At 43.4% G+C, this 21,293-nt stretch overlaps 2 protein-coding genes and 1 pseudogene across 12 annotated transcripts in view; 2 read left to right on the forward strand and 1 right to left on the reverse strand.

Annotated features, from left to right (window-relative positions):
• LOC148006476 (small ribosomal subunit protein uS17-like) overlaps positions 1 to 12,286 on the forward strand; it is a 75,146-nt pseudogene extending 62,860 nt beyond the window's left edge.
• The window catches only part of Cobll1 (cordon-bleu WH2 repeat protein-like 1), a 160,303-nt gene extending 140,727 nt beyond the window's left edge, over positions 1 to 19,576 (reverse strand). For 5 of the 11 annotated variants that reach the window (XM_087651676.1, XM_087651675.1, XM_087651672.1 and 2 more), the window contains exons 1-2: positions 19,230 to 19,576; positions 18,597 to 18,723 (exon numbers count right to left, since the gene is read on the reverse strand). In XM_087651676.1, coding sequence (XP_087507802.1) covers positions 18,597 to 18,723; positions 19,230 to 19,239 — 137 coding nt within the window. In that variant the 5' untranslated portion in view covers positions 19,240 to 19,576. 11 annotated transcript variants of the gene reach the window in all.
• LOC147995486 (uncharacterized) lies at positions 18,780 to 19,925 on the forward strand. Its single transcript, XM_087654919.1, has 2 exons — positions 18,780 to 19,308; positions 19,753 to 19,925. Exon 1 carries the CDS (start codon positions 18,861 to 18,863, stop codon positions 19,239 to 19,241), a length of 381 nt encoding a protein of 126 aa, XP_087511045.1. The 5' UTR covers positions 18,780 to 18,860; the 3' UTR covers positions 19,242 to 19,308; positions 19,753 to 19,925.
• The last annotated feature ends 1,368 nt before the right edge of the window (positions 19,926 to 21,293 follow it).

Below are 21,293 nucleotides of genomic sequence, written 5' to 3' on the forward strand. Positions count from 1 at the left end.
GCGATTGGTAAGATAAAGACAGTCTCCAACAACATTGAGGTTTGGCTTTCAGACCTGCCACTCTCTGGTCATGTGACTCTGCATAGTAACGGTTCAAGATACAGACTCTTCTCTGGAACAAGTAGTGGCTGTCAGCTGAATGTTGCCACTGAGCACAGCAGTAAAATGCCAACAGGAGCTGGCATCACTCCTGTGATTAGTTGCAGGCAAATCAAAATCCATTGTCCTTTTTGTTTTGTTGTTGTTGGTGGTGGTGGTGGTGGGTTTTGGTGGTTTGGTTTGGTTTTGGGGTTGGGATAGGTTCTCACGAGGTAGCCCTAGTTGGCCCAAAACTCACCGTACAGAACTCCCAGAGATCTATCTGCCTCTGTCTTCCAAGTGTTGGGATTAAAAGTGTGTGTCTCTAATGCCCAATATCACCACAGAAGTTACCACAACCTTGCACCTTTTAAAAGTGGAAGTCTGACTTCACAAATACTCATTTATTTAAAAAAAAATTTTTTTTACGAATATTTGTTTGACCTCTGCAGCTGTCAAAGTCTCTGCCATTTGGCAAATTACCTTGCGAAACACACTGATTAAAGCCAACTTAGTAGAAGCACCCCGTCTCTTTGAACATTCTTAAATGCCGAGTTTATGTCTGGGTATAATCAGAACACACCAATAATATCTACGATGAAAAAGCTGGTACGGTGTCAAGAAGTTTTGAAGAAAACTTTCTTCTCAGACCTGCCGAAAAATGGTATATGGAAGTTTGTCTCAAACAACTTAAAAATGTCTAGAACTATATACAACTCAGGGGTAGGCAATTGTTACCTAGCCTGTACAAGGTCCTGGGTTCAATTTCTGGCATATGGTTTTGTTAAAACAAACAAAAATACCTTTAAAATCCAAGTGAATATACGAATGCACTGCCATTACCTTCTCTATGGAGTTTATACAACCCACAGTCACCTGGGAAGAGGAAATGTCTCAGAATTTGCCTCTGTCAGATTTGTTGATGTCGGAAGGTTCAGTCTACCATGACAGCACCATCTGTAGACCAGTGGGCCCAGAACATATAGAAAAGCTAGCCGAGTGTAGGCCTGGAAATGATCGAGCAAGCATTCATTCCTCTACCTACTTCTGTTCAGCTAGAGTTCCTGCCCTGACTTCCTCAACAATGAACTATGACCTGGAAGTATAAGCCCAAGAAACCCTTCCTCCCTAAGGTGCTTTGGGTCAGAGTAATTATCATAGCCAACAGAAAGAAAACCAGGAGACCCATTTTATCATATCTGCCCCAATGAAGGCTCTCCAGCCCAGTCCTTGAACCCAGGGCCTTGTGTTTATTAGAGTCCAGCAATCTGTCAGCCAGCACTTTCCCCTGTCAGACAGCGTCTCAGTAAACTGTCCAGACTTGCCTCAAGCTTGCACTGTCCTGAAGCCACTCAGGAGCTAGGAGGCCAGGTGTGCACCACCACGCCTGGCACAATTAAGGTTTTTGATCTGGGGTGGAGAAAGAGTCGCAGCTTTAATGATCCAAGGCAAGCACTGTGCATGCTCCCCTCAAAACACTGAGCAGTGTACCGCACTCATCTCAGAGAGCAAAATTAAGGAATCCCTGGGACTCTTTGTGCTTATCAGTAACTAAAGTCAGATTCTAGACAGATACACAATTTTACAGCATTTGCAGTGTTTAGGCTAGGTGGGAGATCAGTTTGTAAACGGACTGTTCTCTTCAGTGTTGGACCTGTGGTCACAACCATGGCAAGCTCTTGTTTACCTTGAATACAGCTGGCTGCAGCTGGGTTTAGTGTTACCACAGAAAATGTGTAGTCACAGCCTGTCTCACCAAAATCAAAGAAAGGCACTTTCAGTTGTTTCCACTAGATGCAGGAGGAAGTGGGTTCCCAGAAAGGCCTGAGGGCATGATAAGAAGTACAGTGTGGCAATCACCTTGCTAGCACATTCCTAATCTAATATATGGGGGGAGGGGGGTTATGATTCTTATTGTGAAAATAAAAAAGAGGCACCTACCTGGAACGGATACTGAGGAAGCTTCACCAAATACCATCCTCTACTTCCTGGGAGAGCTAAATGTCCATCCTTGCAGTAAAGGTAGCAACATGACAATGGGTTGCTTTCGAAAAATTGAGGACGGCTATTTGAAATTTATTGGCCGTGCCATGCTTGGTACCTGCCAGTCTTATTCCCACATTTGATTCTGTGGTACTAGACTTTTCTAACACCATGGAGGGGTCCCCCAGTGCCCAAGCCAACAAGCAGTGCAGAGAGACTCAGTGCCTGTTCTTCCGTCCAAGCTTACCCTACAACAGCAGCCTGCCAAAGGCCAGCTGATTTCTGGATGGACCAGTTTTCTTTGAAACCAAAACGAATGCTGCTAAATGCCAGAGAGCCAAGCATGCTGGCTCATTCCGTCGGAGGATTGTAAGTAGGCTGAAGCTCTGAATGAAAAGAATGTGACTCACCATTAATGCTCCATGCTCGGGGACGGCCGGATCACCTGCCCATATGCTGTCATTTCACAAAGGGCTTTTTGTTGTCTTTTAATTAAATTCATTCACTGATGATTCCATACATGTATATAATGCATTCAGATGGCTCTCACCTCCCTCACAGCCATCTTCAACCCCCTGCCTCTCAACCCCTTCCCCACCTCCCCAATATCCCTTCAAGGTTTTATTGTTTTGTTGTTGATTCTAAAGATAAACACTGACTTAGGAGTCCATCTTATTTTAGGCGACTATAAAATGCCAACAGATTGCCAAAATATTCCTAGATAAAGAAAAAAAAACTTTTCTATAAAAGTTTGCAGTTTTATATCCATTTTGGTAAAGGAAAAAAAAAACTAAAAAACTCAGCAGCACTTAAATCTAGTGAGAGAAGAAAAAAGAAAACACTCGAAACCATCAGAGAAACAGATGTGTTCTATAGGTGATTTTTTTTGGGCAGTCTGAGAAATGGAAGTTTTTACAGGTTTTGTTATTTAAGACAGAGTCTCATTAAACAGTCCAGAGTGGCTGGACCTTCAGATCCCCCTGCCTAGGCCTTCAAAATTCTGGATTACAAGACTTGAATTGGAATTACAGGCTTGAACTACTATGCCTGACACAATTTAATTTCTTGCCCCCTCCCCCACCCATAATACTTCTGAATTCTCAGTCTCTTCTTTCTGGAACTAGAACAAACAACCCATTCATAATTCTATCTTACGTTTCAATCTATTGTTGTTTATGTCAACAGGCCAATTCCTCTTCAAGCAGAGATCCTTCCCCAAATGCCAAGGCCTCTGACAATTCAGATTTTCCGGTCTTGACACAAGTCAGAATGATTAAGTGCTACTTGCCTACTTGTGGGGACTCAACAATCATTTCCCTTCCAAAGCCCCAATCTGACTTACAAATCAAAGGCTCTTCCCTGTCCCTATTCAAACAGGAAAGTCAAACCAGTAAATAACAGCACCATCGTCTCACCATCTGGTTACTTCTGACCCATGACCACAGCACTAACACCTTTCACTCGTGCTGTTAAAGATTATGTTCAGTATAATTTCAGAATAACGAGCATGTTTCGCAGCACAAGCAAAGCTGGGCTGAATCTCAAGCGTGATAAGGTATTTATTTAGACCAGTGACTTTATAATCCCGTTTGACAGCATCTGGGCAACAGCCTACTGTCAGTGCTTACAAGAGTGAGCAGCCAGTACTCTGACACTCTCGTCGGACCACAGCGAAGCGTCTCCTTTACTAGATTAGCAAATTCTCTGCGTCCATTCCCAATACTGACCTAAGGCTTAAGTTCCCACAAATTGATTCCTATCAAAGAGCTAAGTGTTGTTGGTCTAAGTATTTGTAGAAAATAAATTAAAACCTGGTATTTACATAAAGGTAGCAGCTAGGAACATGGCCTCAGCTTCTTCCTATTTCACGGGAGATGTAAAGATACACTGTGTACACTTAGTAGCGAAAGGTAGAATGTGTTACATAAAGCAAACCTAAAGGCTTCCAATGGGTAAAGAACAGCAACAGCAACAACACAAGGCCCTTTGTCAACACAGGGATGGTTGCTAAAGTCTAAGTTTAAAGTGAGAATTACTAAATAAAAAAGAAAACAAAATACCAACATACATTTGCTTATGACACGGCTTCACGTGCAAGGCGTAAGGCTCTGAAGCACCTGAAAACAGGCTACGTGACCATGAAACAAAATCTTCACATTATAGAATTGACTGAAACTTTACACCTGATTCACTATAAAATATTATTTCTGTTGGAGACTGTACTGTGGCCAAAGGGATGGCTTAGTGACTAAGAGCACCCACTGCCCTTACAGGGGACCCAAACTTGGTTCCTAGCAACTCCCATCGGATGCCTCACCAACTACCTGCAACTCTAGCTCCAGGAGACCCAGAATTCCCTGAGGGGACCTGGACTCACACGTGCTCAAAACCACAAAACATGCATATGCAGACACCTAAAAAAATTAAAAATCTTAAGAGACAACTCCATCGGTGGGCAAGCACTCTATTAACTTTCGTGTTGCACAGTATTTATTATGCTTGTCATGTGCATCAGAGAAAAAAACTCAAACTACAGTATCCTACCAGGATACCAAACTAATAGTAAAACTGGAGCTGGGCAAAACCAGCCGTGAGGCCCTAGGTATGATTCCAAGCAGGGGTTGGAGAGGACGGGACCGGAAATGTTTATTTTGTTGTTGCTAGTGTATTTTGTGTTGGTTTTGCTTGTTTCAATGTTTTGTTTTTTTGTTTTTTGTTTTTTGTTTTTTTGAAACAGAGTTTCACGCTATTGCTCAAGCTGGTCTTGCCTGAACTCACTGTAATTAATCCTCCCTCCTGCCACAGCCTCCCGTGTGCTGGGAGCTAGAGAGAGCTCTCTCATTATTGTGTCATTTCATGCCATTTAAATATACTGACTGGAAAAACAACTAGATAAATGATACAAACCATACGTACTAAGGACTTACCTTCATTGACACAATTGTCAACCAGACTAAGGATCAGAGCCTCTCACTCCCATATTACTTTGGTTGTCATGGTGACAAAAGACTGACAGAACCAACTTGCGAGGGAGGGGGAGACAATTTACAAATTGTCCCTGGTGGTAGACAAGCCATGGGTTTCTAGAGAGCCGGACCTTGGCTAAGGCCCCAACTTTTTAGACCATGAAACAGAGCTAGAACCTGAAACAGCAACAGGCTACACCAGCAAAGGCTACAGCCTCTGTGAGCCACACCTCAGCTAGCCTAGTCCCAAAATATCCTTCCAAAACTGTGCTACAGGCTGGGGACCAGGTGGCCCCAAACATGAGCCTATGGGAGCCATGCTGTCTCCCCGAAGTTACAGATGTTGCTCTTGAAGAGGTCGTACATAATCTTGCACATAAAACATTCTAAATAATCTGAGATCACTGGCGAGTTTCACAACAGTGCCATAGATCCAAACCCTCAGAAGAGCTCTGTCAGTGTCAGAAGAACGTGTTTCTCCACCATCAGAAACCGTTATCTTTCATTTATCAACCCCCTAAATATAACACGTTCTGAGCTGTTTGTCCTTTTATCTTTTATCTTCATCCCAAGTATAAATGTGATCGTCTTGACAGTTGCATTTAGTAAACAAGGCATTACTCAGCCATCCTAAGCAGAATAGAAGACAACTCTCCCTTCCAATCTCCCTGAAATTGTTTTCTAGGGTAGTGTAAAAATATTAGGTGATCACAAAGGGCTAGAGAAAAGAAACTAATATACACAACTGATATACAATTTTAAAAAGTCATACTGCATATGAATAGAGTTGTTAACCCAAATTACAAAAGCGTTGCCGTTTTATTTTGAAAATAAACATGATTTTTTATCTTTAAGTTCTGTGGCTTTAAATGCATATGTCACCACCAACAGCCTTTCCTTGACGGGGTTAAACTGTTTTGTCTCTAAAACTGAGTTAAAGGCCTCTGAGCAACACTACCTTTGTCCTCCTTACGTGTCCCTGAGAGGGTCTGGGAGAGCCTGCATGGCCATGCATCACTCCCAGAAAATGTCCTAGAGCCACCATGGCTCAGCAACTATGTGGCAACTAACGTGGGACAAGTCCTCACCCACCACCCAAATCCTGCTGCAGGATGAGTAACTCGACAATCAACGGAATGTCTGACCTTCTGCTTCAATGCAGAGAACATCCCAGAGGCCTTCAACGATTAGAGTACAGCAGCCAGAGCATCTACAAACCGCTTCTTGATGGCAAATCTCCCGAAGGACATGCTGCAGACTAATACACCAGAAGTTATAAAACGTTCACCGTTTGGTCCCTGTGGCATTGGTTGTTGTTCTAAGTGCCCAAACCATTACTACCACTGACTGACATCACCTTGGTGTCCAAGCCATTGCAAGCATCCATGAAAATTCCAGAACCACGGTGTCTAGGCCACTTAAGTTTTCAAAGTAATTATAAAAAAGCGATGAGTGTCCAAACCTAACGATCAGACGCCCCACTGCTGGCAACCAGTCTGTCTTTCTTCTCATTCTCTAATTTTGGAGACAAGAGCTCACTCTGTGTAACAGGTAAACCCCAAACTGTGTATGTAGCCCTGGCTTCCTTTGACCTTAGAGAAGCCCTCCTGCTTGACCCTCCTTACTGCTCAGACTGCAGTCAGCCATAGCAGGCCACCAGTTTTAACTTTTAATGTGCTTACTGGGCAGGACACAAAAAAAGAAAGAAAAAAAAAAGAATGGATTTGAGCAATCAAGACTTATTATGATGTTCAATTGTTCCCAATAACAGCATTATTGCGATCAATTCAAGCTTGCAGAGCCTGCTCAGCACCTAAAAATGTAAATCCCAATATGTTGCATTTCAAATATGTAATAAAATCATAAGTCCTTTGAAAAAAAAAGAACTTCTCCAAATAAATTCAAAACTATGTGTCTTACAGCTATGGACCCAAATGAGGGCAGGAAATGTGTTCTTTACAAATCCCAGGTCTGAATTTTCTTAGCATGCTGTATGAATCAAGGCCTTATACAGTTCTATGAACACATAACATCACTCTTGGGAGGGGAGAGTTCTTTTTGAAAATTGCACCTTCCCAAGCACACTGCCATTTCTAAAAGAAAATATGGTAAAGAAGACTGGACCAGAGATAGAAATACATTGGAGACACCCCCCCCAAAAAAAACAATCTGCTCCAAGTAGAATGTCCAGAGGAAAATTAGTATATTTCCCTCTTTTCCTTGTGTTAAATATTTTTCTTGAAGTGATGCCACAGCTCAGACTTTCTTAGATGGCAAAACAGCTCATAGGGAATGGACTATCACAATAAAAAATGAACCACAACAAAAGAAAGAACAAGCAGAAAAATGAGTGAAGTGCTTGCCGCATACACGGAAAGAGCTGTGATCAGATCTCCAGGGTCACAGACCAAGCTGGGCATGGTGGGCGGGATGGACACCTGTCACCTAGTGCTGGAACTGGAGACAGGCAGATCCCTAAGGCTGCATGGTCCAAAACTAAGGAGCACAATAGAAGACTATACTGACAGCCAACGTCTGGTCTCCACATTAACCCAATGTCCATGTACCCGCATGCATGGGTGCGTTAACATTTGTTCACCACACGTAAACATTTACACAGAGATAGACTGCAGCATATGATCACACAACGCACACTTTCAACTCACCTCTTCTCACCCACACACACTCTTCTCTGCCACTTTGAGCTTGACTCTCTTGAAGCACGGCAAAAAACCAAGAGTATCTAACCGCTCTCTAGGGATGGAGAAGGGCATATCTTACATAGCAACAAGAGTTAGGAAGAAGCCACTCCCTAGCCTGGTAGGATACCTTGTCCAGAAATGGTACAGCAATCCATGGAGTAACAGACAGCAGAGGAACAGGGTGGGCCAAAGAACAGGAAACACAGATACGGTCCTCTTAGATAGCAACCTCTTTCCTATGAGGAGGGGTTTTCTATCGTTGCCTGTAAGTTTATACAGCAAGTGGCAATAGAATGTTAAAGAACCAGGTGGAAGGCGGGTGGAGGGCAGGTTGCTTCTCTGACACTCCAGTTTGTCCTAACCCGTCATCCTTTTCCACAAGTGAGAAAGTCAACTCAGTGGTTCCCATAACTATCCTGACGACTCTTGATTTGATTGGTCCAGAAGGCGTAGCACATCCCAGGGAGTCCAGAATGGAGGGGTCTCAGTCATTTTCCCATTAGTAGCTCAATTTCCTGTTATTCTAGAATGTTTGAATGGGCTGACACACCACTGCGACAGCTGTTAAAATGCTGGCTGGCTACCACTGATCCCCCTGGGCTCATCTAGTGCTTCCAGACTTCTGTTTTTGCATAAATAATACCCTGAAGACAGAGTAGACAGACGGAAATCTTCCAGGGCCGGCCATAAATTCCTCACCTAGGGTTCAGTATCTTAACTACTTCCTTAGAAATAGACTGCCTATTTACAGATACTATGGTATTAGGTCATGAACGGAAATGCTGTGATTTTAGCAAATATGCCAAAAGGCAGTCGATTGCTTGGCGGTATTTATGATGATTAATCTCAATTGACTGCTTGATAAGCTACAGAATCACCTGGATGAGGAACCTCTGGGTGTGCCTGAAGGATACTCCTGATTAACCAAAGTGCCATCCCACAGGCTGACATCCTGCGCTGTAGACAAAGGACAAGGAGAGCTGAGCATACACCCATCCCTCACTGCTTTCTCGCTGTAAACGTAAGCCCTCCTTGTCTTGACTTTCGAACACGATGGCCGTACCCAGGAATGGTGAGCCCTACTAAACCCTTTTTCCCTTAAGTTGATTTTGTCAAAATGTTCTCAGAGCAACAGCAAAAAGAAGCCCAGTATTAAGGTTTCGAATTGATCAGACTGAGAATACAGGTTGTCTATGATGGTGTCATTACTATAATAATAGATTACAGTAATTTCGAGCATTTGATTCTATTCAAAATCAACCTACTCTCTCTCTCTCTCTCTCTCTCTCTCTCTCTCACACACACACACACACACACACACACACACACACAATCAAAATTGTTATACAGAACCGTATGATGAAGCCCAGATATTATAACTCAAGTTCAAAATCAATAATATTTCAAAATCTTGCCTGTAAAATACTTGAATCATTTCCCCCAGAAGAAATCAAAATTCATTTCCATGGTTTCCAGATGTTTGAAATCCATACCTAAAACTTCAAATTCATGGACAGCACTGCAGATTCAGTCTATGAAAAGCCAGCAACCACAGCTCACTCCTCACATTTCCTAAGGACCAGCCAGTCCTTAAAAAGCATTTTCCAAGACAGGCATTCCTAAGATAGGGAGCTTGTATGCAGATCCGGAGCCCCTTGGCCCTTTATAAATAGTCATGGGAAACTTCATTCTCCCATACTTTTAGTTTGTTTTTATTATAACAGATGGGGGAAAAAAATTCAGCAAAGCAAAATGGTGAAAAAAAAAAGTCTCATAGCTATCATACTAACATTAGCATGATAACTAAAAGGCCCAAGGCTAAGAAATATCTTTAATAACCATAAAGAAAATGATGGAAAATGTAAAGTTGGTTTGACTAGGCTGATGAGATGGCGTTGCGGGAAAGATGGCTGCTACCAAGGCCAGCACTGTGACTTCGATTCAGGGAACACACACAGTGTCAGGGGAGAACCTCAGACTCTGTGCACACATATATGCACACACACATACATACATGAATGTAAATTAAAATTTTTAAAAATTAGATAGTGCTACCTCTTCCTTTTCTCAGGCTGCCAGGAGGAAGGCGAACAGGAAGGTGGGCATTCAGACGGAGCCTACTTACCAAAAGCAGCCTACGATCTTTCAAAACAAGAATCATGTTTTGCTGGGAGAATCTGGCAAGGAAAAACTCCCCCTGTACTACAAAATCATCAATCTAGGCTTCGAGACACCCAAGGAGGCCATCGAGGCCACCTATATAGACAAGAAAAGCCCCTTAACTGATACTGTCTTTATTTGAAGTCAGATCCCGTCTAGGGTTGTGACAAGATGGAGCTGCAGTGAACCATTGTCATCTGTGAGTACAATCTCCATTACATCCGAAAGTACAACCGCTTTGAGAACACATGTCTGTGTACAAGAACATGTCTGTGTATCCGTCTCCCTGTTTCAGGGACAGTGCAGGCCCCTCCCTGAGCAAGACTGTTCGATTCAATGTGCTCAAGTTCACTAAGGCTCCGGACACTAAGAAGCAGTTTCAGAAGTCCCAAGGGGACTCTGGCCAACGCCCTAGAACAAATAAAGTAATTTTCCAACTTGCAGGAAAAAAAAAAAATAGATAGGAACTCCATCTGCCTCGGAACCATTTTTTTCCTGGACATTTATTTCTAAAAACTCTAACCACATCCCTCATTGTTTGCAACGGTTTCTCTCGTACAAGAGTCTAGAAGTCCAACCAATATAAGATAACAGAAATCCTATATCTTCTAAATGTAAAAATTCAAATACATTTGCCAAGGAACATGCCTAGTCTTCATTTAAAAAAATGAAAAAAACAATTTACTATTATGAAAACCCTCTAATATATGATGTTATTTTATTTTCTGAATGCATAAGTCATTTAGACCCCAATGACATTTATGTTCAATATTAAAAAGAAAAATAAATGTTCTAATTTAAAAGATTAATACATCATGTTTCCACCTCCTAAGTTAGGTTGGGTGTCAGTCAACTTTTCCATATAAAGTATCTGAGGTGTGTATGTTTTTAGCTTTGCAGGCTACAAGGGTACAATCTTGTCTATTCAACTTCACTGTGAACATGGTGCCCAGTGCCAGGTAATTCAGCTCTCACAGGCAGAGAACAAGAAATTAATATCCAGGGAACACCTATGCTCAAGAAACAAAGCATAGAAATCTGTTTTCAAAATCATTGAACGTACTTAAACAGATCATTCTCCCAAGAGAGTAAACAAGTAGCCCAAAGAAGGTAACTGACAAGCTACATGAAGTCATTAACCAGAAGGAAAACAGAAGCCAAGCCCAGGGTGAGAGATTCTGTCATACCACTAGGATGCCTACTATTGGCCTAAGGGGTAATCAGAAAATTATAGTTGTTGAGACAGTGAAGAAATTACGAGCTTTATCTACTTTAATAGGAATGTAAGATGATACAACTCTTAAAGAAAACACTATAGGAATTCCTCAAAAAAATTAATAAGAGCTAGGCATCGAAGCTCACATTTGGAATCCCGTATGCCAGAGGCAGATATGACTGCATACTGAGTTTCAAGAAGCCACAGCTACAGAGCAAAGCCCTGTCTCCAAACACTTAAAATACATTTAAGAAGTAAAGCCATGATAGCACATACCTATGTTCCCAGTATCAGGACCCTGAAGCAGATCTTGAGTTCAAGGCCAGTCTGAAGTACATAATCAGATCCTATCTGGAAGGAAGGAAAGAAGGAAGGGAGAGAGGGAGGGAGGGAGGAAAGGAGAGAGGGAGAGAAGGAAGGAAGGATGAAGGGAAAGAGGGAAGGAGAAAGGGAGAGAGGGAAGGAAGGAGGGAGGGAGAGAGAAAGGAAGGGCGAAGATACCCATTCCACATCTCACCACAGATCTAAGGGCCAAGCGCTGGATCTCTAAGCACTATCTGTACACTCAGATGTATAACATCACTCTTCACAATAACTAAAATCTAGGAAACCAAGCATCCAGAGATGGATGACTGGATCTTTACATACGAACATACATTTAACCAACCCAAAGGGATGAACTGTTCATACAAGCTAAAACATGTAACCACGGAAGCCAATAAGCCACGTGAACTAAGCCGATCAAAAAAGACCCCACATAGGAGAAGTGTTCAGTGTGGTCAGAATCATGACCAAAAAAGAATAAACTGCCAGGAGCCTCAAGAGAGGAAGCAGACCCATTTAATGGAAACAAACTTTCCGTTTCAACAGAACAGTGGATATGGAAAAGGGGGTGCAATGTGAATACACTTAACACAACTACATGTACACTTCTAAATGTTTTAAGATGGTAAATTGTACATTGTGTGCATTGCTTACTACAATTTTTAAAATGAGAGAAAAGCACTGGCAGGGTCCCATCTTGACCTGCAGGTCACATCTGTCAGGCCACAGTCTGCAAACTCATGAGGAAGGGTATAGTATCTCAAGTTAAAAGCATAAACCAGACATTAAGTTGGCAGCAAAACACTAATTGCACCTAATATCACATTCCCTTTTTTCCCCTACAGGGTACAGATTAATTTCTTCAGCAAATCACTTATGGTTAGGAGCAAATTTCTGTTTCTCTCTACCTCACTCAGAGGAAATTAAGACTTTGAAGGAGAAAATAAGCATTGTCCTACTGAACAATTTCATGTCTCTCACTTGGTAAGCTCTCTTACTCTTGGAATTTTGCTGGAAGTACACTTCACAGACGCATCCTGACAAAATTAAACACCTTCTCATACAACAGATGATCGCCCTAAACTAAGAATACAAGTTTTAACTGTGAGTTTGGAAACAGTTTACCACAAATAATTTACTATGAGATTCAACATGCAGCCCAAGTATCCAATCTCCTTTTCAGTGTTACACACTTTCATAATCACTGGAGTGTGTAGCATTTTTAAAACCATATCATATAGACACTGTTTCGAAAAGAGAGGGGACAGTCAACTTTCCAGACAACTTGAAATAAAAACCACTTTCACCCATTTCCTATAAACCATAGCACCAAATGTAATTACATGACACAGTTGTAAACTCAATGTGTGATGATGCTAAGTCTGTCCATAAAACACACAGGTTTGGAAATAGGGTCTTGCTTCCACAATCCCTGCATTCACAACAGTTGTGTGATCATGGCCATGCCAATCCAGCGAGTATAAGATGGAGTGAATATACGTTCTCAAAAAAAAAAAAAAAGGAAAAGGAAAAGCAATTTATTTTAAGAATTAAAAAAAGATACTATACAAATTGTGAATATAATCTTTACAAACTCAAAATCAAGCTTAGTTCCTTAAAAATGATCAGTGCCTCTGCCCCAACTTCAGCTGCTGATGCTAATCAGTCACTCTCAAACCTGGTGGCACAGTAATCCTAGCAATGCCCTGGGCCCAGACCAAGCCAATCAAACCAGAACAGATCAATGTGTGAGAAAGCACGGCTACTAGTTTTAAAGTTACCTGAGTGATTCTCACACTGAAACATATGCTAAATATTCAATAGTCAATCTTTAGGACCAATAATGAATCCAAATAGAGACAGAAGCAGTTGGGAAGTCCTTCCTCAATTTTCCTCCAGTTAACTCCATTGCTCCCAAGCTACAAAAGTATAAAGTGAGTTTGCTGACATCCCGTCTATTCCAGGTTTGTTTCGGAATCAAGACAGTATGATCCTTCAAAGCAAGGTCAACTAAAACTTTGACATTTACATTTTGAAAAGGCAAAGGAGAAGCTTATCTGGGTGAGTAAAGATTGCCAGCATAAGCACATGATTTCAAAGATAAAGTCTCAAGCTGAGATCAGCACGCACGCACACACGCATGTTGCTTTTTCTCAGTGATTAATGCCACACTACAGAGGACTAAGACACAAAGTTTGGGTAACTTCACTCTAGGAGAAAAAGCATACTCTTCTTTGTGGGGATCATGTTCCAAGTCTCCCATGGTTGCCTGAAACTATAGCTGGTTCTGAACCTTATCCATACCATGTTTCCCTATACACACACCTACCTCAGATAGTTTTATTTATAAATTAGGAACAAAGAGATGCTAGAAACCATAACTAGAAAATAGAATGTTACCGTAACAAAGGTTACATGAGGTGAATGTGCCTTTTTAAAATCATGGTGTACTTAATTTTTTTTGGCATATCTGAATTTTCAGAATCGCAAATCTTGGAATGATGAGACCACTATTAAAATGAGGAAGTTTTTTTTTCTGGTTTTATCATTATTATTTGAGACCAGATCTCACTCTATATCCCAAGATGGCTGAAACTCGGGACAATTATTCTACCCCAACTTCCGAAGTCCTGGGATTACAAGCATGAGATACCCAACAAATAATGCTTTCTTGACCCTAAAACACTACTGTGCTTTGAGTTGGTTGAAGGCTACCAAGTGACTGTGGCCTAGGAGACAAAGTATGGCTAGGCACTGTACCATATACTAAACAAAGTTATCTCTTGGGTTGGATAAGATGGCCTAAATCCAGATGGCAAAATATACTAAGATAGAGATGTGAGGACATTCACAAACTGTTCCTTTCTGGAATGTTTTATGTAATATTTTGGGGCCATCACTGACCACAAGAAACTCTTAACCAGTAACAGTGGATATCCACGGTAGAAAGTAAAATCAGTTTGATTACTACCCTCACCTCTAAAACCTTTTAGTTCTTCAATCTGTGTCTCAACAGGGCTCTTCTCTTCGAAGACACACTGGCCTAGCATTTCCAACCATGGAAACTAGTAAGCAATTTTCCTATGTCACAATACAAATTAAACCAGCTAACTTTCATCTATGTGAAAATCTATATAATAAATACAGATAATAGATGTCAGTTAACATACCTATATGTGGATATATATTATGTGATATCTATTAATATTCAGAAGGAAAATTATTTAGATGAATTCAAAATACCATTGTTAATTTGAGCAGAGATTTAAGACCTGCACAGCTCCTACAATCAGAGCAGTTTCTAAAAACACTCACCACCAAGATGGCTGCATACCACTTACAGAAAACAATTCTACTGGCCATGGAGCTAGTTAAGGCATAACTAGTTAGTTTACAGCTAAATCATTACTTGGTTACAAGGCTCAGTTACTAGGATTATCTTCTGTATTAGGTTAATCCAATGGAATAAGTGCCAGAGCCCAGTTCAAATAGATTGCTTTTTGCAAGTTTACTTTAAAATCGTGTGTGTGTGTGTGTGTGTGTGTGTGTGTGTGTGTGTTAAACATGCAAACTTTAATCTAGCCTGGTATCCTAGAACACATAAAAACATCATTTGCAAGAGGGTGGTGTGGGAAGATCCAGATGAATGTTGGCCTCCCCTTTGTAGGACTCGTCTCAAAACAAACCAACTCCTGGGGAAAACAAATACACAAACATTTAATCTCCAAGTAAAAAAAATCAAAGCTGTCGGAATTCTGTGGCTTTGAAGTCTAAACTCAGCAGCATTCTTCAAAGTCAAAAAGCCAAGCCTACGAGACCTGCAATGGCCAGTGAATACTTATACCCGATACTGTGAAGGAGAGCCAATAAGGTGGTGAGGACTTGAGGAGGTGAACCGGCAGCCAGGGTAAGCCCCTGAGGAGGTGTGATGACTAGAAACCTTTCACTGCAGGGCCAGGGTCTTTTTGGGAGGTGTGCATAAGGCAGCCACAACGTCTATGCAGGTAAGTCTGTCTCTCCCAGGTGTCTCAGCAGGCTATGCTAAACATAAGTCTATGAAAACAAACTATCACATTTTTATTTGCATATGCAATATTACAATTGTTTAGAATGTTTCAAAGCAACAGTAACCAAGAGGCTACAAAATATCTTTTTTTCCTAAAATAATGTTGTTTCTCCCCCTCCCCTTCAAGGGTGCTAACATCTTATGTTACAATACAATACCTGTGATTAGGTACTTCATGAAGAAAAGAGGTGTGTTTAGCTCCAGCTGTAGAGACTGAAAGCTTGCCCTCAGACAGCTCTATGTGTTCACCAGGTGAGGGCTTGTTAGTTCCGAGGTACAGTACAGTACAGTAGGCAAAAGTAAGAGACCACAAGAAACGGAGCAGAAGGCAAGCAGAGGAAGCCAGGCTCACTTTACAACAGTTGTATTCTGTGCCCATAACCAATCCACTCCTGTTAATCCCTCTTAATGACCTCGCCCCAGATCTTAAAGGGGCCACACCCCCAATTCCGTTATGTGGGGGAGGGGGAGGGGCAAAGTTTCCAACCTGGAAATCTCCATGAGGAAAACCATACCTAAAACTCTAGCAGTCAGTTAACGATTCAACACCAGTATGTTAGAATGTAGATCACAGTCAGGAGACAGTCAAATCAATTACCACAGTGAACGGACACCTCAAACCTCAGGTTTTACTAATTGGTTCAGTAACTCTGGCAGAGCGTTTCCTCCCCCACACCCCACCCCGTCGTAAAATGTGGAGCTGCACTGATTTGTCCTTCAAATAACCTGTTACAGAGGCCTAGACCTTGGAAAATTACAGACAACAGAGGACTTCTTTTGAACAACAATATCCAGGGATAAGAACTAAAGGAGGCCTCACCACCTATTAGGTTATTGAGTCATGATATAATTAGTTCTATAGTAAGGAGCCTTCCTTCAAAACCAACAATTATAGCATATCAGGATCGCACCCTGCCACCTCCTGAATATTCTCATTTTCCCACAATTTAAACCTTTTTTAAAGGGCTTTTTTTTTTTTTTTTTTTTTTTTTTTTTTAGAAAAAGCAAAAGCAAACGCTAATCCTGGATACTCAAAGGACGTAACAAGCCTTGGACTAGACAAGTGGGAGAAGACGAGCCATTAGAAGCTCAATTTTTTAAAATAACAGTGTTAGGTATTTTTTAAAAGAACAGTGTTAGGTATTCTTGCGGTCTATTTACAGGTGCATTTTCCCAGATGTCTTCCCTGAAGTTTGAAAAGTAAGTGCAAAGGTCCTTTAAAATATTTTCCTCTGTGGGGTGTGGTGGTGTGTGTGCCTGTAACCTCAATTTTGGGAGTCAGAAGCAGGAGGCTACCCTCAACTATAAATGCAGTTCCAGACCACCCTGGGCTAAAGGGAGTCTCGAATGAATGAATGAATGAATGAATGAATGAATGAATGAATGAATGAATGACTCATTGAGCATTTAATTATATTCATGCTCTTAAGGAACTCAGTGGTTTAGCCCCTACGTTCTCGAGCATACAAACTGGGGTGCTCTAGGCTTATCACTAGAAAGCTCTTCACGCTGCTCCGTCACAGAGCTCTCTGCCCTCCCCTACTTTGTTCAAAAGAACTGACCCTCGAGCATCTGTGACTGCGTTCTGTGTAAATGTATGACACAAATGCACAATGGAATTCTCTGCTATTTTCTTAAGAGTCTAATTCAGTTTCGGGTGAAAGCTGGTTCATCGTTAACTTACATAAACCCACAGCTCTGTCCCCAGGCCTTGTTTTACATTCAGAATCCCATCAACATATTTACTATTTCACACAGCTAAAATACATGGAAGGAGACACATTAGTATCTAAACTGCCCCCCCCCCCCGCCAAGAAAAAGTGGAGCTCTGTAGCAATAGGGATACTTGCATGGAGAAGATCAAACTTTAGAGAAAAAAAGAACGAATTCATACGCTGCAAATTTCCTCTACGTATGCATTACACTAAATATCTGTTAGATTAGTCATGCAGCCTTGAGACTCTTCCATGTTTCCTCTAGACAACTGCCAATGCTCGCATGGCCTCTGACGAATAAACATGCTGTGACTTGCTCCTAAGGAAACGCCTGTCATGTTCCAGGGAAAAATGACTTCTTCACTCTTAAACCACAAAAAAAAAAAAAAAAAAAAAAACAAAAAACAAAAAACAAAAAACAAAAAACTGAACGACTCTCATTCATTGCTTACAAAGTCGCCTGTTCCTTAACGTTCCCATTTCCGGAATGTTCATACTTTGTTTAGGGCATTTCTAGATTCTGATTAACAAAGAAAAAAGAAATTGGGGGTGCTTTATGGTAAAGAGGCTACAAGATAGCAATGGGGCGTTCTCAACTGAAGCAGGGTTGTGTAGTTTGACCGTTTACCACGACAAAGGTTATTCTCAAGTTCTGCTTGGCCCTTGCAGGACTACCTGTTCTCACCACTGTTTACCCAAACGTTTAACAGAGTGATTTTTAGCATATTTGGCAGGAAGGCATGCTTCATTTAATATTAACTCACCATGTGACAGCCCCTTCCCTTCCAATCGCTCCTCAAACACGTGACGGTAAAAAAAAAAAAAAAGTATAGGTGTTTGCCAATGCGACTGGCTTCGCGCTCGGCTTTGGCATCACCAATTGGCCAGAGGCACACAACACACACACACCCCCAGTCAGAGGCGAGCACCCCGCCTGCTCCCGGAACTGTCAAGCCGGGCTGACAGCTGGCACACCTTGCTGAGCCCTCCGAGGACTTCTAGGAAGCCCCTTTCTTGCAGTCACCTTGACAGAAGCCACCCGCCTGGGCCCGAGCGCTTGGCCGTGGAAACTTTTCCTTCCTTTCCCGGAGCGCACTTACAGGTGTCGTCCCCCGCCGCTCCACAGCCCCAACAAGGGGCCCTTTGTTACCACTTTTGCTCCGGGACTCCTCACCCAACGCCTGCCATTCGACTGGCCTTCCGCAACCCCCCGATCGGAAAGCTCGCCCAAACCAGCGAACCCCCCACCCCGGTTCGCCCGGGAGGACGCAGTCTCCTGCCCGCGTGTGGGTCGGCCCGGGAGCCGGGCGGCCCCGCGGGGAGCTCGCTGAGGACAGGTGAAGCGCGCGAGGCCTCGGCAGCCGGGAGGGCAACTACCCTACTTACCCTGCAGAGCCGGCGGACTGCGTGGCGGGGGTGCGAGGCGCGCTGCGGGGTACGGGATCCCGGGCACTGCGGTCCATCGCGCTGCTGGCCGCGGCGCGGGCTCGAGCTCGGAGGCGGCGCGTCACTGCTGGGGTGGGAGAGGCCGGCGGGTCAGGGCGGGAGCGGGACAGCCAAGAGCCCGCCTCGACCCACGGCAGCTGGGGGCAGCCCCGCCTCCCCGGGGCGCTTCCACCTGCGGGTCGGTCCCTGCCTGAGGGCGCCGCGATGCCAGCCACAGGTCCCCGCCCCGGCCGCAACCCGCAGCCAGTCGGGGGCGAAGGGGCGGCGCGCGGCCGCCCCGGCTGCGAAGGAGGAGGAGCGGACCGGGCGCGGGACGGTCGCCACGCCCGCAGTTGGTGCTTGGGCTCCAGCAGCCCGCTGCGCACCAACAGAATCCCGTGTAAACTTTTCCGGAGGTGCTGCGGACCACAGCGCCCCCGCTTTCCCAAACCGCTGCCTGCTTTAGGGGACCCGGCCCGTCCAGGCTCCGCGCACTCCGCCCGGAGCTCCGCTCCTCCCCCGCGCGGCTGGCTCGGACGCCCCGGAGCGAGCGCGCGGCGGAAGAACGGCCGCCGCGCCAGCGCCCCAACTCACCCTGCCCCATAGCCCTGCCGGGAGTCCCGAGCTCGCAGTCGCCTCGGCCAACTCGCCCTGCAGAAGTGAAGGTGACGAGGTCGGCATCGGAGCGAGCAGGGCAGCCAGCCGGAGAGGGGACGGATAGGGCGAGCGGGCGGGGACGTGGAGCGAGGAGGAATTTCCTACCCCACCCCGCACCCCTCCCCGGGGCACGCGGCTTTAGGGTACCGCGGGGGAGACCGGTGGACAGGAATCGTCTAGGCGGCTCGTTCCAGCCCCCACTGCCAGAGCATAGCTTTGGGAAGCCCCGCGAACCCAAGAGGGACAGTGGGCGGACAGGGAGGATACCTGGCCAGCAAAACCCCAGGGAGGGCCCAAGCTGTAGCGGAAGTGAGGAGAGCTCGTGGAACGAGCTCTGCTGATTGACTACCTGCAGTCTGACCTTCCAAGTGCTGGATTTTCTTTTTAACCTTACTGACCCCTGCGGTTGCTAGCCTGTAAATGGCACCTCTGACATTGTGATCTTTCTAATCCCTGGCAGGTTTAAGCTCGTCCTGTCTTCCCAGGCATGCTTCTCTTGATGTAAACATCCAACAGCTGTGATCTGAGGACTGGACGTTCTCATGATGACAGTCTATAAGCTAAGAAAGAACAGCAGAGATTTAGTGGCCTCCTGGAAGTTTCACAGAAATAAAGGAATCTCAGTGCTTGCTTGTTTGTAGTTTCGGTTCCTACAAGTATTCTCAGAGGAGGTGTCCCACCTGACAACCAAGGGTATTAGCATATCCTCTCCTCATTCTTAGAAGCTTGCCAACTATTTTAAAGTCATATTGATGAGTCCAAAAGCTTACCTCAGAAAATAATGCTAAATTAAAGAATATATAAATGGATACCCCAAGTGACAAATCTGTGATAGACATAAAAACATGATGTGGGCTAACAAAGGACTTACATTTTTGGCACACATTAAAATTAAACTAGTATTTATAACCCGTGCTTAATAAAAGGTTCTCATTCATTGCAACCACCTCCAATGATTTCTGGAATTGAAAGTACTAAGTGCTACTCCATATAATTAGATTTAGTCCGTTATCGATTCACTGTCCCTCATGGCGCAGAATATGGTCTCAGCGCATCTTTAAATATAAAATGGAGGCAGAAATCCTGGTGACTTCTGCAATTACTACAGTAGAACCATATCATTAGAAGTTGCTTTTAACTAATTTGACTAATAATGAGGCAATTGTTTGAAACGGATCGGGATTTTAGAATTTAAATAATAACACAGGTTTGACAAGTCCATGAATCCTTTCTGACCGTAAATGGATAGATTTACAGCTGTTGCATAGACAGGCTGCAAATAGTGAGTAACATGGAAACTACTTAAAGTTTATAACTTTGAATCACAGGATCAAGCACTTAATTAGTTTCAACCTTGATTTATGGCACAGCAGTAATATCATGGATCACGGTTAGGCTGATCTTAAAGGTTAAGACATTTTTACAACATTTCGTAACTGCTGAAAGCAATTTTCATGACACCAGTTTTCCCTTACATCCTTTTGTTCTTGGGCACAGGGCAGGGCCACACTTTCCATGCACTTACATCGAGCCTATCCAAACGGCTTACTTGACAAGTGAGACGCTTCATTTCCTGGTAGAATCACACCGAGGAGAGTGCTGAGCCTCCACAGTGTAACCCGCCATTGTCACCGTGCAGAGATGGGTTAAGATGGAGGTGACATTAAGTTGAAGGGTTCTAAATATGTTATACTATTACCCTGAGCACAGCTCCTTGGAGAGGTTCAGGGTTTACAAGAGAATCCCCCAAAGCAGTTATTAATCTATTGTGAGATTAATTCAATAAACTGTGTTCAACATCTTTGAGAACCAAGACTAGACTTCATGTTCTTATGCATTACTGTCCGTGCTGCAGTCTTGTAACTGCATAACTTATCAGCAAAATGGTAAACATAGTTGCTAAAAACCTTTTTTTTTCATACATAATGTTGGAAAATAGCCCTATCCCAGTCCCTCTGAAAAGTTGTTCAAGTCTGTCCAGATGTTGCTCAATTTCCCTGT

The sequence above is a fragment of the Rattus norvegicus genome, chromosome 3 (assembly GCF_021556685.1).
Source record: "Rattus norvegicus strain SHRSP/BbbUtx chromosome 3, alternate assembly SHRSP_T2T, whole genome shotgun sequence".
Taxonomy (NCBI): Eukaryota; Metazoa; Chordata; class Mammalia; order Rodentia; family Muridae; genus Rattus; species Rattus norvegicus.

Coding starts and splice junctions, on each gene's coding strand:
- LOC147995486 (XM_087654919.1), top strand. CDS start 18,861: ATGCCAGCCACAGGTCCCCGCCCCGGCCGCAACCCGCAGCCAGTCGGG.